The sequence below is a fragment of the Capsicum annuum genome, chromosome 3 (assembly GCF_002878395.1).
Source record: "Capsicum annuum cultivar UCD-10X-F1 chromosome 3, UCD10Xv1.1, whole genome shotgun sequence".
NCBI classification, from domain to species: Eukaryota; Viridiplantae; Streptophyta; class Magnoliopsida; order Solanales; family Solanaceae; genus Capsicum; species Capsicum annuum.
Window position 1 is genome coordinate 89684714 of NC_061113.1, and position 14782 is coordinate 89699495.

The 14782-nt window shown below is 39.5% G+C and overlaps 1 protein-coding gene across 2 annotated transcripts in view; it reads left to right on the plus strand.

Annotated features, from left to right (window-relative positions):
* LOC107863676 (ABC transporter D family member 2, chloroplastic) overlaps nucleotides 1-14620 on the plus strand; it is a 19974-nt gene extending 5354 nt beyond the window's left edge. For both annotated transcript variants that reach the window (XM_016709715.2, XM_047408154.1), the window contains 5 exons: nucleotides 8505-8733; nucleotides 11003-11241; nucleotides 11936-12254; nucleotides 12558-12829; nucleotides 14018-14620. In XM_016709715.2, the coding sequence (XP_016565201.1) occupies nucleotides 8505-8733; nucleotides 11003-11241; nucleotides 11936-12254; nucleotides 12558-12829; nucleotides 14018-14203 (1245 nt within the window). In that variant the 3' untranslated portion in view covers nucleotides 14204-14620. The remainder of the gene's footprint in view (nucleotides 1-8504; nucleotides 8734-11002; nucleotides 11242-11935; nucleotides 12255-12557; nucleotides 12830-14017) is intronic.
* Nucleotides 14621-14782: the final 162 nt, after the last annotated feature.

Below are 14782 nucleotides of genomic sequence, written 5' to 3' on the forward strand. Positions count from 1 at the left end.
CCACCACCAATCCCCCCGATGGTGCCCGGCCCGGCCCCTAGAAACACCCAACACCTCACTTGCATTCTCCCTGATGTACCTTGCCGCCCTGTCCCACATACTATCCACGTCCCCCCTACACTCCCACACCCCCATTCCCGCCAACCTCTCCCCTATCTCCCACGCATTCACTGGCGTCAGGCTAGAATTTGTTACTAAGTAGATCGCATTTAGTTTTGAATCTTTTAAAGGATGTGTTTGCAGGCAGCGGAATGATCTATCTGAATTGTGTCTTTATATGGGATTTCAATCTCATCATCTCTAATTAATCATAAGTAGTGCAAAAACATACTTCATATACCTCACCTTAGCATTCCCTATGAATGTTATTGGCTTCGTGCATGTTGATGCTGTTTCCAACATAATTTAATTCATGGAAAATAAACTTCAACCACAAATAAAAATATGAAGAAACAACAATTTTTATTGATAAACGATGGGGGTACAAATCTGTTCTTCCCTTGATTCTTCTCTCATGATTTTCTCCATAGTTCGAGGTTGTCAGTGGCATATTTCTCGAACGTAGGATTTGATATGAATTTCTCCGTAATTCGAGGGCCGTTAGTGGCGTATTTCTCAAACGTAGGAGTATTTGGATTTGATCTCCATGAAAGGAGATTTTGTGGATCTTCTTGATGTATTTGATTATCAAGAAGAAAGAAGAATGGGTTTTGATCTATAAATATCCCATGAATTTATTAGGACTTTGAAGAATGTTGATATCTCTGTGAATATCCCGTGAATTTGTGGGATACTGGAGATGCCTTTTTAAAGGGATATTTGCCCCCTTTATATAGGCGTAATTTAGGGTTTAGGTTGAGTAGCCATCAAGCTAGATTTAGGGTAAAGTAGCCCCCAAGAACTCTAACCAAAATTGAACTCTTTTTGTAGAGTCCACAAAATTTCAATGTCTACAAATGCCCCCTGCTTCAAGGCTTGTCGGAGTGTAGACTTGATGAAACTCAAAGACGAGCCTTGAAGTACCGCTTCCATCTTTACGATCCTGCGGCTACAAATTTACATATTTGATTTATGAGAGAAGAGATGAAGGGCAGATTTGGTCCCACTGGGCGTGCCAATTTGTTTCCAATAATTTTTTTCGGTGATAGAAATAATTGCAATCACAATGAAAAATATGAAGAAACAACAACTTTATTGATAAACGATGTAGGTACAAATCTGTTCCTCCCTTGATTCTTCTCTCTTGATTTTCTCCATAATTCGAGGTCTGTCAGTGGCGTATTCTCGAACATAGGATGTTCTCTTTATCAATATTCCATTACTTTGTAGGATATTGGAGATCCGATCTTTTTATGAATACCCATCAGGTTATGGGATAATTAAGATGGTTGATCTTTTTACGAATACCCATAAGTTTATGGGATATTCAAGATGCCTGTTTTAGGAATATGTTACCCTTTAAATAGGCGAGATTTAGGGTAAAGTAGCCTTCTAGAACTCTAATAGAATTTGAATTCTTATTGGAGAGTCCCAAAAATTTTAGATGTCTACAAATGCCCCTTACTTCAAGGCTTGTCGAAGTGTAGATTTAATGACGAGTCTTGAAGTACCAATACAACTTCTATCTTTATGCAGTGGCTACAGATTTGTAGATCTGAAATTTTGTGGACTCTACAACATCCATTCCCCAAGCATTGAATGACCAAGACGCTACAGTTGGTTGTAGTACTTCTGGAGGTTGATGTATGAAGTTTGCATGGAATTGGCAAGCTTTGCATTTTCTAGCATAATCCAAGCAATCTTTCACCATCGTTGGCCAATAATATCCCATCCTTTTAATGTGAAAATGGAGCTTCGGTCCAGACTGATGAGATCCACAAACTCCTGAGTGCGCTTCTTGCAAAGCTTGAATGGCTTCTTCCTCTCCCTAACACCGTAAGGGTACTCCTTCAAATGATCTTCAGTACAGTGTGTCTTTATAATAAAGAAAGCGAGGTGCATGACGACGGATGTCAGTCCTTCTTCTTGAATCTTTTGGAAGTATCCCATAACACAAGTAGTCAATGATAGGTTGTCGCCAATCCTCCTTTACAGCTTCGGACACAGCGGCGAGGTATTCAACCTTGCCTTTTATGTCCTCATCCTCAATTGACGACGGTACTACCCATTCTTGGCGGATAGTAACTCGTGTCTGATTCAAAAGAGTTAGAGTTGAAGCCAAAATAGCTAGAGCATCAGCTTGCTTATTTTATTTTCTTGGCACATGCTGGAGGGTTACTTCTCCAAGTCATCCTATCAACTTCTGTGCATAATCATGATATGGTCTTAACTCAGGCTTTTGGACTTCATAGCTTCCCAAAAGCTGCTTGATCACCAATTGGGAGTCACCAAAAACTTGTAACTGTTGTTGTTTTATGTTTACAGCCATCTCAAATCCGAGTATGAGCGCTTGATATTCAACAACATTATTGGAGCAACGATTCATCAAGGTAAACTAGTAGGGGATGACATCTTCTTGTGGAGTGACAAACACTACGCCAGCACCAGCTCCATCTCGATGTGCGGCACCGTCAAAGTACATCTTCCATGGGGATCTAACTTCAACAGCCATTGCATCTTCATCAGGAAGTTCATCCCTCAGTTCCTAGTCATCAGGTATTGGGTGATCTGCTAAGAAGTCGGCCAATGCTTGTCCTTTTACAGCCTTTTGGGGGATGTACACGATCTCAAACTGCTGAAATTGGAGGTACCACCTTGCAAGTCGATCACTGACGATTAGTTTCAACATTGCAAACTTGATGGGATTTGCCTTGGACACAAGACGAACGACATGAGCTTGAAAGTAGTGTTTCATCTTTTGGATTGAGAAAACCAATGCCAAACATAACTTTTCGATCAGAGAATACTTCAGCTCATTTGGCGTCATCATTCTGCTCAAATAGTAAAGAGAGTTTTCTTTGCCTTCATTATTTTCTTTAGCCAGTAGTGCTCCAACTGACCTCTCTTGTGTCGCGATGTAGAGTATCAATGGTTTCCAGGTATGGGTGCCGCAGGAACTGGTGGCTTTATTAAGTATGATTTGATATTCTCAAAAACATTACTACAAGCTTGGTCCCATTCGAAGGGAGTATCCTTCTTCATGAGACGACTAAATGGTTGACATTTCCCGGTCAGGTTTGAGATGAACCTCCTTAAATTTGTTAGCCTTCCTTGAAGGCTTTTTAACTCATGAATATTTCGAGGCTCGGGCATCTTCAAAATCGCATCAACCTTGTCTTATCAATTTCAATTCCTCGGTGTCGCATAATGAAGCCAAGAAACTTTCCAGAAGTAACTCCAAAGGCACACTTCAATGGATTCATCCTAAATTGATATCTTCAAAGTAACTCGAATACCATTCTTAGGTCTTTTAAGTGGTCGTCTCTCTTTCTTGACTTCACCACTAGATTATCCATATAACATTCAATATTTTTATGGAGCAGGCCATCAAAGATGTTTTGCATAGCCTTTTGATAAGTGGCACCAACGTTCTTCAAACCAAAAGACATCACCTTGTAGCAATAAATACCTTTGGGCGTACGAAATGCAGTGAGTTCTTCATCCTTTGGCGCCATACGGATTTGGTTGTAGCCGGATGAACCATCCATGAAGGACATTGCCTCATAACCAGTGGTGGCATCAATCATCAACTCTGCTATGGAGATTAGAAAGTCATCCTTAGGGCAGGCGTTGTTGAGATCCCGAAAGTCGACACAAACTTGAATTTGGCCATTCTTCTTCGGTACTGGAACAATACTTGAAATCCATGTGGGATATTTGACTTCACGAATAAATCCTGCTTCAATGAGTTTGTTAACTTCATTTTCAATCAAAGGAACCAATGTCGGCCTGAAGCGTCTTTGGGCTTGCTTAACAGGACGGGCACCATTCTTGACCGCCAACTGATGGACTGCTACTTTTGGATCTAAACCAGGCATTTCCTTATAAATCCAAGCAAAGACATCCATATATTCTTTGAGTATGTCTATATAAGCGATTTCCTCCTCCATTTCTAGAAACGCGCTCAGGTAAGTTAGTCTTGGGTCTTCATCAGTTCCAAGATTAACTTCCTTCAAGGTATCTATTGTGGCCTTTACTCCTTCAAGTTGTGATGGAGCATCTCCAACATCTTCTTCCTCTTAAGGATTATCGTCGTTGACGGATATATGATAACATCAAAAGGCATCTTCTATCTCTTCATCAACCTTCATTTGACACGAGACATCTTTCTCGTTCTGGGTTGTAATATGATATGAGGAGCGAACACTCTCTTCATCTTCTTTGCGTTGCTTGGTATAAACCACAGTATGCGCCTTTACTTTTAGCACCTCATTGCATGAAACTACCAGTTTCGTCTTGTCGCTTCATTCTAGAAGGAATCAAACTTTGGAAATCTTTTTGTATTTTAAGTGAAGAGTGCATCATCGTGCTTTAACGACTCCTCTTACACTTGTTGCTTTTCCTCTTATTTAGAGGTCCTAACCTTTCGAACACAGAATTTCTTGCAGTTGATTCTCCAAGTCGGTCAAAGACAGAAGCCCTTTTGTTGGATGTAGTAAACTCTTCTTCTACAGTGATGTAGTTGCTAACTGCGCTTCTTATGGAGATGCGAATTGGAGGTGGCTGCATATATCCTAGGCCTTCACGTCCCTGCTAGGTCGTACCTTCCGATGGAAGTTTGCCCAACCTTGATGGCTCATTTGGATTGTATCCAGCCTTTACAAATAGCTTGTATGCATTTGGATCGAAGCCATCCTTCGTACATTTCGTAGGGAGTGTCATATCTTGTGGCAGATTTTGAGCCACAGACTATTCAAGAAGTCTTGAGGATGGATTTATTGCATCAATCTTCCTGATAGGTAAAGTTAGCCCCTTTAGCACATTATCTTGGAAATTCGATGGGTGATCTTTCTCTTTCCTTACCTTCGATACGTAATAAAGAACGGGAGTTGCCTTCTTTTTTGTAGAAGCGACACTTTCTTTATTTGAAGTGGAGAGAGGCTTCTTGGTGGTGACTTTTTCGACAATCACTGCGACCTTCTTAGATGCAAGATCGTCACACTTGGTCTTGGTGACATCTTCAACTCTTTTCTCATCCACAACATGCTTTTTTAAGTAGAATTTTGCAAATGTGACTCAGCTTCAGTGAATGGCTTGTCATCGACAACTATCTTTCCACTCCGCCTTCGAGGTACTTCAAACATTGAAAGTAAGAGGACGAGATAATTTTGTTCCCGTGCACCCAAGGCCTACCAAGCAATATATTGTATGAAGTTTTGGCACTGATCACATGCATCAATGGGTTTGATTGAAAATCATCCATACAAATCCCCAACTTGATACATCCCATTGCCCTCTAGCCCCCTTGATTGAAGCCTTAGATCATTATACGGCTTTCGTCCAGTTCGCTAGTAGCGATGCCAAGTTCCTTCATCGTGCGGATAGGCAGGATGTTGACTCCATATCCCTCGTCTATCAAGATTCTATTGATCCTCTTTCCTAGAATTTGACCCACCATGTATAAGGGACGGTTATGTAGGGCCTCACCAAGCAAAAGATCGTTATTTGTGAATGTGATTTTTGTATCACACACATGTGCCTCTTCGCTAAGAGTTTCAGCAAGCTTTTCGGAAGGTGAAGGAACTTCCATGGGTTGATTCTCACCCTTTGCCCCCTCTTTGGCGGTATTAAAACAAGACGCCTCAAAGTTGACTTGGGCAGTCTATACACGAAACCAACTCGAGAAGAATTCCTCTAAAGTCATCGGACGCCGAGGTTTTTGGGGGTGAAGCTTCGTCACCCTTGTCTTCTTTAGGAATTCAACGAACTTCTGTTTCCTTGGTTTCTTTACCATTCTCCTCCTAGTTGGTTGCTCGACTGACTCCTTTCATGGACTCGTCTTCTTGCGTCTGCGTTTGGTTACTAGAGTCCAACCTTCATCATCGCCTTCGTCAATTGAAGACCTGTCAAGCTCTAATATTTTCTCATTATGCTCTTCGACACATATTTGGACAGGGTCGAGCGAGCCAAATGTGATGGAGATTTGAGGAGAACTGGCCGTCTCATCGTCGAAGAAAATCTTCTCTTTTGCCAGTTGCATGACTTTATCTTTAAAGACAAACCATTTCTCCAGAGAGTGACTTATGAGCCTATGATATTTGCAATAATTAGGGTCATTGGTCCTTCTAGCTTCGTTGGGACGCTTCATCTCTGGGAGTTCAATGAGCTTATACTCAAGGAGTTCATCAAAAGTCTTAGCAACATCAGAATCAAGGAAGGGATATTTCTTTTCTTGCATCTCTTTTAAAGTTTTCTGATTTGGGCATGCTCCATAAGTTTTCACACTTTGCTTCTTGCTCACCTTTGTGGGGACCTTCACAGGAGACACATCAACATTCATGGACTCCTTGTTGTCAATTTTGGGGACAAGCTTGCCCCATCTTTTGGGTTCCTGCTTATCCTTTCCCCTTCGAGGGTCCTGGATAGGCGTTGATCCTTTTCCAGCAGAAGACATGCTCAACTTCATATCGTGAGCACGGACAGCTAGCTCTTCAAAGGATTTAGGCTTAATGCCTTGCAAGATGTAGAGAAGTTCCCAGTGCATTCCTTGGACGCACATTTCTATTGCAGAAGTTTCACTGAGCCTATCTTTGCAGTTTAGGCTAGCATTTCTCCATCGATTGATGAAGTCAATAACTGGTTCATCCTTTCTTTGCCGAGTATTCGTGAGCTCTACCATGCTCACTGTACGCCTTGTGCTATAAAAGCGATTTAGGAACTCGTGCTCCAATTGCTCCTAGCTATTGATGGAATTAGGCTCAAGGTCCGTATGCCAATCAAAGGCGTTTCCCTTTAGGGAACGAACAAACTGTTTGACAAGATAGTCCCCGATAAGTTCCAGCATTATTGTTACATGTCTCAACAAAGTGTGTGACATGCTGTTTTGGGTTCTCTTTGCCCTCAAATTGTTGAAATTTGGGGGGTTGATAGCCGGCAGGCATTTTGAGGCTATCAATCCTTGCCGTGTAAGGCTTGGCATAAGCAAGGGAAGACTTAGCAACAACATCATACTTGTCTTTGAGGGTCCTTCAATGAATTCCCTTAATTGCCCAATCGGGATCATTCCCTCAGAAGAAACTTGCACCTCTTTAATCGGTGGTGTTTGTTTCACAGGATTTTCTATCTCATGAAGCTCTGGAGATTTTCCAGGTGCATGGCTAGACTCTCCGTCTATCAGATCTTCCACCCTATCCACTATCTTATCAATTTGAGCATCTTGATTTTGAACATATCTGGTTAGCCCATCAATTGCCTTTGCCAGATTCGCAAGCTGCTCCTCCATAGACGAGGCATCAGTTACCATCGCTTGCATAATCACTGGAGATGTTGGAGAGTAGCACGGATTATCGCACAAGTTGATTTTTGAAGTGCTCAACTTATGCGGTGTGGTCGGAGATGATGAGTTGCTTGAACGATCATCGCTCTTTGCGCTAGAATATTTGAAACCGAAATGCTCAAGTAGAGCTAAAGTCTTCTTAAGCGATTTAGCCACGCTGCTTCCTCCTTCCGAAGCACTTGCATTGGACTTTGTTCCTTTTGGGGTTGAAGATCCAAAAACTGGAGTTGGCGCGGACGACACTGGATGCTTTCTACTTCAGCAGAGAACTTTGAATCAGCAGCCTTGGAAGCAGTTGATTGAGAGTTGACCTTCTTGAAAGTCATTTCAATGTTCTTGAACTTTGCAGTTGGAAAAGTTGAGATGAGAGGTAGAGATCGTCCCACTGGGCGTGCTAGAATTGTTTCCAACATAATTTAATTCATGGAAAATAAACTTCAACCACAAATAAAAATATGAAGAAACAACAATTTTTATTGATAAACGATGGGGATACAAATCTGTTCCTCCCTTGATTCTTCTCTCATGATTTTCTCCATAATTCGAGGGTTGTCAGTGACATATTTCTCGAACATAGGATTTGATATGAATTTCTCCGTAATTCGAGGGCCGTTAGTGGCATATTTCTCGTACGTAGGAGTATTTGGATTTGATCTCCATGAAAGGATGTTTTGTGTATCTTCTTGATGTATTTGATTATCAAGAAGAAAGAAGAAAGGGTTTTGATCTATAAATATCCCCATGAATTTATTGGGACTTTGAAGATCGTTGATCTCTTTGTGAATATCCCGTGAATTTGTGGGATACTGGAGATGCTTCTTTGAAGGGATATTTACCCCCTTTATATAGGCGTAACTTAGGGTTTGGGTTGAGTAGCCATTAAGCTAGATTTAGGGTAAAGTAGCCCCCAAGAACTCTAACCAAAATTGAACTCTTTTTGTAGAGTCCACAAAATTTCAATGTCTACAGATGCATTTTGAAAATATTTAGTGCTGTATGTTATTTAATTTTATATTTGTTTTTAAGTGAATTTCAAAACTGATTCTCTTGATTTTCATTAATTTGACAGCAATTGTTGATATCATCTAGAAATCTGGAGTTCTTCACCAATGGCTATCGCTATCTTATTCAAATTCTTCCTGCTGCAGTTGTTGCACCTATGTACTTCTCTGGAAAAGTCGAGTTTGGGGTTATTAATCAATCCGTGTCGGCTTTTAATCATATTCTTGGTGATTTCTCCCTCATTGTCTATCAGTTTCAAGCTATAAGTGCCTTTTCAGCCGTCATTGACCGACTAGGTAAATTATGTTGTTTCTGGCTGGTGCATTCTTCTCCAAGTACAAGGAAAGGGTTTACAGAATATACTGATATTACATTTGTAATCCCTCAGAGGAGCATCTGGCAATCCATTTTGTTGGAGAGGGAGGGAATATATGTGAATATCTGGCAATGTGCAGGATCTTAACTTTTTCTGGCCAATATGACATGAATTTGTGTTGGTTACACATGGTTTGCATTCTGTACAGCTTATTTTTCCAGGTTGATTACCTGACCAACCTAATTAGCATCTCAAGCCCCTAATGTTCCCAGATTTTTCTGTTAAAATCTAGTGCCAAAAGGATCCTTTTAGACCAAGACTCTGACATTTGGAATTGCCAAATTGCATTACTTGTAGGCTTCTTATAGATTCTGGATAACATGTGATGGGTTACTCGAAAAACTTGACCTTCTCATAAGAGAGGTGTTTCCTTACTTTCTTGTCACCCACAAAAATATAATCATACACCCTGCATGAGACTGTCGAAATGTAACATTTATCTTAGCCTACTCTAACTACCCTTGGGTTGGATGGGTCGATTTATGGAGATTTTGAAAGGGTTGAAATGAGATAGGGCCAAAATGGTAGGATGGATATCAACGATTCATATAGCTGAATCCCAACTTCTTTTGCTGGGCTTGAAGTGTTGATGTTGTTTCTTTTCCCGGTTGATGAGGCTTTAGCCTGTCCCAGCTGCGTAGAACCAAAACAGTTGGAGCTATAAGGGTTAAAAGCTGTTGCAGTTTTTGACTCAATGTGTTTTATGTTTTTGCAACTCCTTTGGCACGGACTCCATTATACAATAATCTTTCCATTTTATATCATGAACTTCTTTTTTCCCCAAGAGAATTCCCTAGTTGTTTCTTGATCTGTACTTGTGTTTTTTCTTTTCATAACCGAAGTAGGACCAAGAAGGTGCTAAGTATTTTCGGTGCAAAAGCTCAGTGTCCCTTTATAAATGCAGGGAGAGAGAAAGAGATTGTGATAGAATGATAATGTCATGTACATCTATCATTTTTCACCATAAAAGCTGAAAGAACAGACACTCGTTCTATTGAGTGTGAATATGGACATCTTTACTCAAAACATTTCTGATATCTCTCAGTCACAAAACCCAAAAAATTCAAGCTGCAATTGTAGCCCAAAGTTTCTTTTCTGCTCCATTTTTGTCTTGTTTTTCAAGCTCTTCTGTCATTAATTCTTTATTCTTGTGTTTGTTTTAAGTGATAAAGTAATCTTTGTAGCCCGAAGTTTCTTTTCTGCTCCATTTTTGTCTTGTTTTCTCAAGCATTTCTGTTAGTAACTCTTTTTCTTCTTGTAATTTTAACTGACAAAGTAATCTTATATGTTAAAGTTACCAAAGGGTCCTTCAATCTTTTCTTTTAAAAAAAATAAATTAATATGTGTTGCAAGTTCATGATTTATACTTCTATGATGTTAAAATTAAGACAAATCAATATAATGTTCTATTATTTTGCAACGGCGACATATTATCTTATTGAAACTATTTATTTCTGGTTTTGTAATTATAATATATTTTGAGGTAGTGGTATGGATTGCGTACACTTACCCTCCCCAGACCCCACTTGGTGGGAATATACTGGGTATGTTGTTGTTGTAATTATAATATATATACAACTAGGCAATGGTACAGAAAATTGATAGCGTTGCCAGCTTGCATTCGAACTAAAGCAGAAAGTGGATGCCTTCATTTTTTGAAATGCAAAATGATGAGATAGCCCATGTTAATAATGTGGCTAAATGCTTTAACAGCAAGTTAGAACTATTTGATGGGAAAGTATTATATTAAGAATCTAGGACTAGTGCTAAGGAAAATGCCTAGGAAATCAAACTTTATGCTTGAATCAAAAAAAAAATAAAAATTGAAGCATTACTTGGATTGCACATAGTTATGATGTACTATAAAGGTGATGCACGAATAGGAAAACTAAATGTTTAAATAAAAGAAGCTGCACTCGTAAGGCCTTTGGTAGTTATATATAAACGGTAATTGCTTTCACTATAAGATGCTTGAGACCGGATGTTAAAATCGATCTCTTCTGTCTTGTGTCATATTATGTTATAGGTTCTATGACTTTTCAATTGTTTCTTCCCTCAAAATTTATTTTCAACATTGTTTCTTCTTCTTTTAGTTTCCCAGGTTTGCTATTTCCATCCAACATGACCAACTTCCCTAAAGCAGTAACAAGCATTCAGCAAATCATTTTGACAACCTTTAAAACGTGCAGGTGAATTTGATGACGTTTTGGATAGCAGCAACGGAAAAGGTCATCGTGACTCCAAGGAAGAGATCCAACTTAGTTTTTGCTTGATAAGTTGTTCCAATGGGCTAGACTCAAATGGATCTATGCCTCTCTCCAAGCGTGTAAAGTTACTTCATGTTGAACACTTGACTGTACAGACACCAAGTGAAGCAACTCTAATTAAGGACTTGTCTTTTGAGATTTTTGAAAAGGATCACTTGCTGGTGAGTTCCGACATGTCCACTGTCAGTTTTTATATGCCATTTGTTGATTTTTTAGGGCAAGGAAAAATTGATTTGTTAATGGTCAGTTATACATTAAGAGGAGGGGAGGCCTAGGGTGATGCATTTTTACACGTCATGGGGGCAGAATGCAAGTCCTGAAGCACGGGGCATAAGGTCCAATTTTTTCAAAACATATTCCATCCTATCTTTAAAGAAATGGTCTACCACGTCGTGAGTTGCTAAGGTTATGAGAGATCCTTTGCTATTTTTGTTTTACCACTAAGAAAAGAATCATAGGACCTAATCCCAAGCTACACAACATATTCATCTGCACCTAACATGAATTCGGTAGCAAGAGCTTATTTAAAAAGAATTACAAATACAATGATGGATTTAACCATCTAGACTTATCATATGTGCACATAATAGTACTCAAAGTCCCCAACTTCTTTTTTATAGAGCATTATATTATACAAGTTATACGAAAAATGGGGACCATCTGAGGTATAAAGCATGCATAGGCGTTCTTGGGGTGTTGAGCAAGTAGCTCAAGGTGTAAAACATGCATGGAACAAATACTCCGGTTTTAGAGGCAATAGGCTCCTTCGATAGCCGGGGTGTTTATCATCTGCCTTGCCCCTAGACGAATCCCAGTTTGCCTTTCAAATGTTGCTGCTAATGGTTCTTTTAACAGGTTACCGGACCAAGTGGAAGTGGTAAAACTTCATTGCTGAGAGCTGTAGCTGGTCTATGGAGTTTCGGTAATGGAGCAATTACAGTCTATGTCCGAGCTGGAGGAGACCTGGATATACCTCACTCTGCAGATGTGGTTTCTCATCAAGTGGCTTCAATTAATGAGACCGTTGGGAATTCCACAGGACGTAGAAATTCTGAAGGGGTAATTTTTCTTCCTCAAAAACCATATATGGTTTTGGGAACCCTTCGACAACAATTGCTGTATCCTATATGGACTGAAGATCCAGATAACTTGTCAGATGGTGCTAAACAAAGTGGTATGGCATCTCATGATCCATAGCTTGACATCATTTTCTTATTCCATTATAAAACCTTATAGGTTCTCAATTCATCGCTACAGGTTGCCATTCCTTATATGGCTCATCTCTGTAGGCACTTGCTACTAAGTTTTGCTTTGAATTATTTCTTTTGGTTCTTATACAATGTGAACTGCTTTAGATCCGCTTCCCAAATATACTTGCACGTAGATTTCTGTGTGGCACCCCCATGTAGTTTTACCTGTGGGAAGAACGCTATTTAAAGATTGTGTGCTGAATTTTCTCCAACTGACCAATATATAGATTCTTTGCCATTCTTGACGCACGCACGGGATGCAAGGTGTGTAAATGAAAAGCCAAAGAAGCCTACGTCAGATGATCTAATACAAGTTCTCAATGACGTATCCCTTGGACACTTGTTATCTCGTTTTGACGGCCTAGATTCAACACATGAGTGGTCGAGCGTTCTTTCCCTTGGCGAGCAACAGCGCCTTGCCTTTGGCCGCTTGTTGCTTTCAAAACCAACTTTGGCTCTGTTGGATGAGTCTACTAGTGCTCTTGATGAAGCCAATGAGGTAATTTAATGATTTGCAGATGCCATTTTGTCTTTTTTTCCTATTTTGTGGTTCATTTGCGCATGTGGATTGCATTCATTCAGATTTCAGATTAGCACACTTCACCTTTCTCGGGTACAGGTCTCTGTCCATAGGGGCTGGAATCATATTACGAATAAGTCTTGCGTGGCAGTACAGGGTAATAAGTCAACAAAGCTTAAAGGACCTTGTTCCACTGTTCTAAAAGTGAAGTTGGGAGCTCATTTTGGCCTTAGTGTCAGGCGAGCCAAGACAAACTTGAAATGCCCAAGAAAACTATGGGAAGTAAAAATCTAATGGGGCTAATGCCTGAATAGGTTGCATATTTGCCTAGTAAATGCATGCTCCTTAATAAGTCACAAAGCTTAAAGGACCCCGTTCCATTGTTCTAAAAGGGAAGTTGGGAGCTAAGCTTGCCTATTGGTGTGAGGCAAGCCAAGGCAAGCTCGAAGTGCCCGAGACAATTTTGGAAGTAAAAGTTACTGGGGCTAATGCCAGAGTAGGTCGGACATTTGCCTAGTGAATGTCATGCTCCTTAGGGAGTGAATTTAGTCTGTTTCCTGCACAAATCTTAAATTTTTTAGAAATAAGATATTTGAAATATAATATATTTGTATTTATACCCTTTTTAACAAATATAATTCTCTGTGATTTGGAAAATAGTGACTTAATATTTTTCTTTTATGCATGGATGTTATTGTGCCAAGATATTTAATTCTTCTTACATTGTTTGAATTTTATATATTTGCTATTTTTAATTTACTCTTACTTCTTATTACATAAAAAAATTGTGGTCTTACGCTCCGTGCTTTGGGCATATGTTCGGCTCCACTATAGGTAAAGACTCTCCACCTCCTCTTGTTCTTCAAAATGCTGCTCGGTTTGGTAAGCGTAGAATTTTACCATTTAAAGCAGTGTTAGGTTCAAAATGCATTTGAATTTCAGTCAACATCTGAAAATCATTTGATCTTCTGCAATAACATATGAAACCTCAAACTTTTCCATATGAACATTTGTTGCCATCTCTCCTCCCAAAACCTTGTACTTTTTTTAGACAATCAAATGGCATATTCGATTCTTCACTCCATTTACTATTTCTTATTTCCTTGTGTTTGCGTTCAAATAATTGGAGGTGATAGAAACACCTTTGTTGTACTTTTGTCTCTGCAGGCTCGTCTATATCAGCTAATCCAAGCTGCAGGAATCACATATATAAGTATTGGCCACCGTAGAACCCTCTACAAATACCATAAAAAGGTCTTACATGTATATACTGCCGATAGGACGACTGCCCAGCACAATTGGAGCTTTAAGGATGTAGAGGAGGACCCCAAATACAATTTTTCGTGGCAGTAATTTCATGAAAATAATTTTTCCTTTAGTACATGATACTAATGCTTGGATGCTAATGGGATTCCACTCTGCTCCGAGTAAGTTTTCCAGAATTTCATCTTGACTATGCGGTATGGTGAATGGGAACTGGACATGGAAGTTGTTAAGCAACACAGTACAAGTTCCGAGAAGTACTTATCATGCATGTGTCCCAAAGTGTCATTTTAACTTTTCATACAATTAAAAGACGTTGAAGGTAGTGGTGAGGTCTGCATACACTTTCCCACCCCCGACCTCACTTTGTGACTACACTGAGTATGTTGTTGTTATATAGACTTTCAGAGGACTTCATTCATTTATCTGTAAATGTTGGTTTAGAATGAGATGATCTACTTCTTAAAATTATCATTGAAATCATTTGCAATGATTTTCTGTTTTTCATATTCGAGTTCTCGTTTTATGTGTGTTTGATTAAATCACGACTGATGAATTTGATTAAATCACGACTGATGAAACTAAAGGGAACAAAAAAAGAAGAAGCTAACAGAGTGGTTGACAGAGAGCGTCAAGTTGCTAGTCTATAGATATACATATACACACATT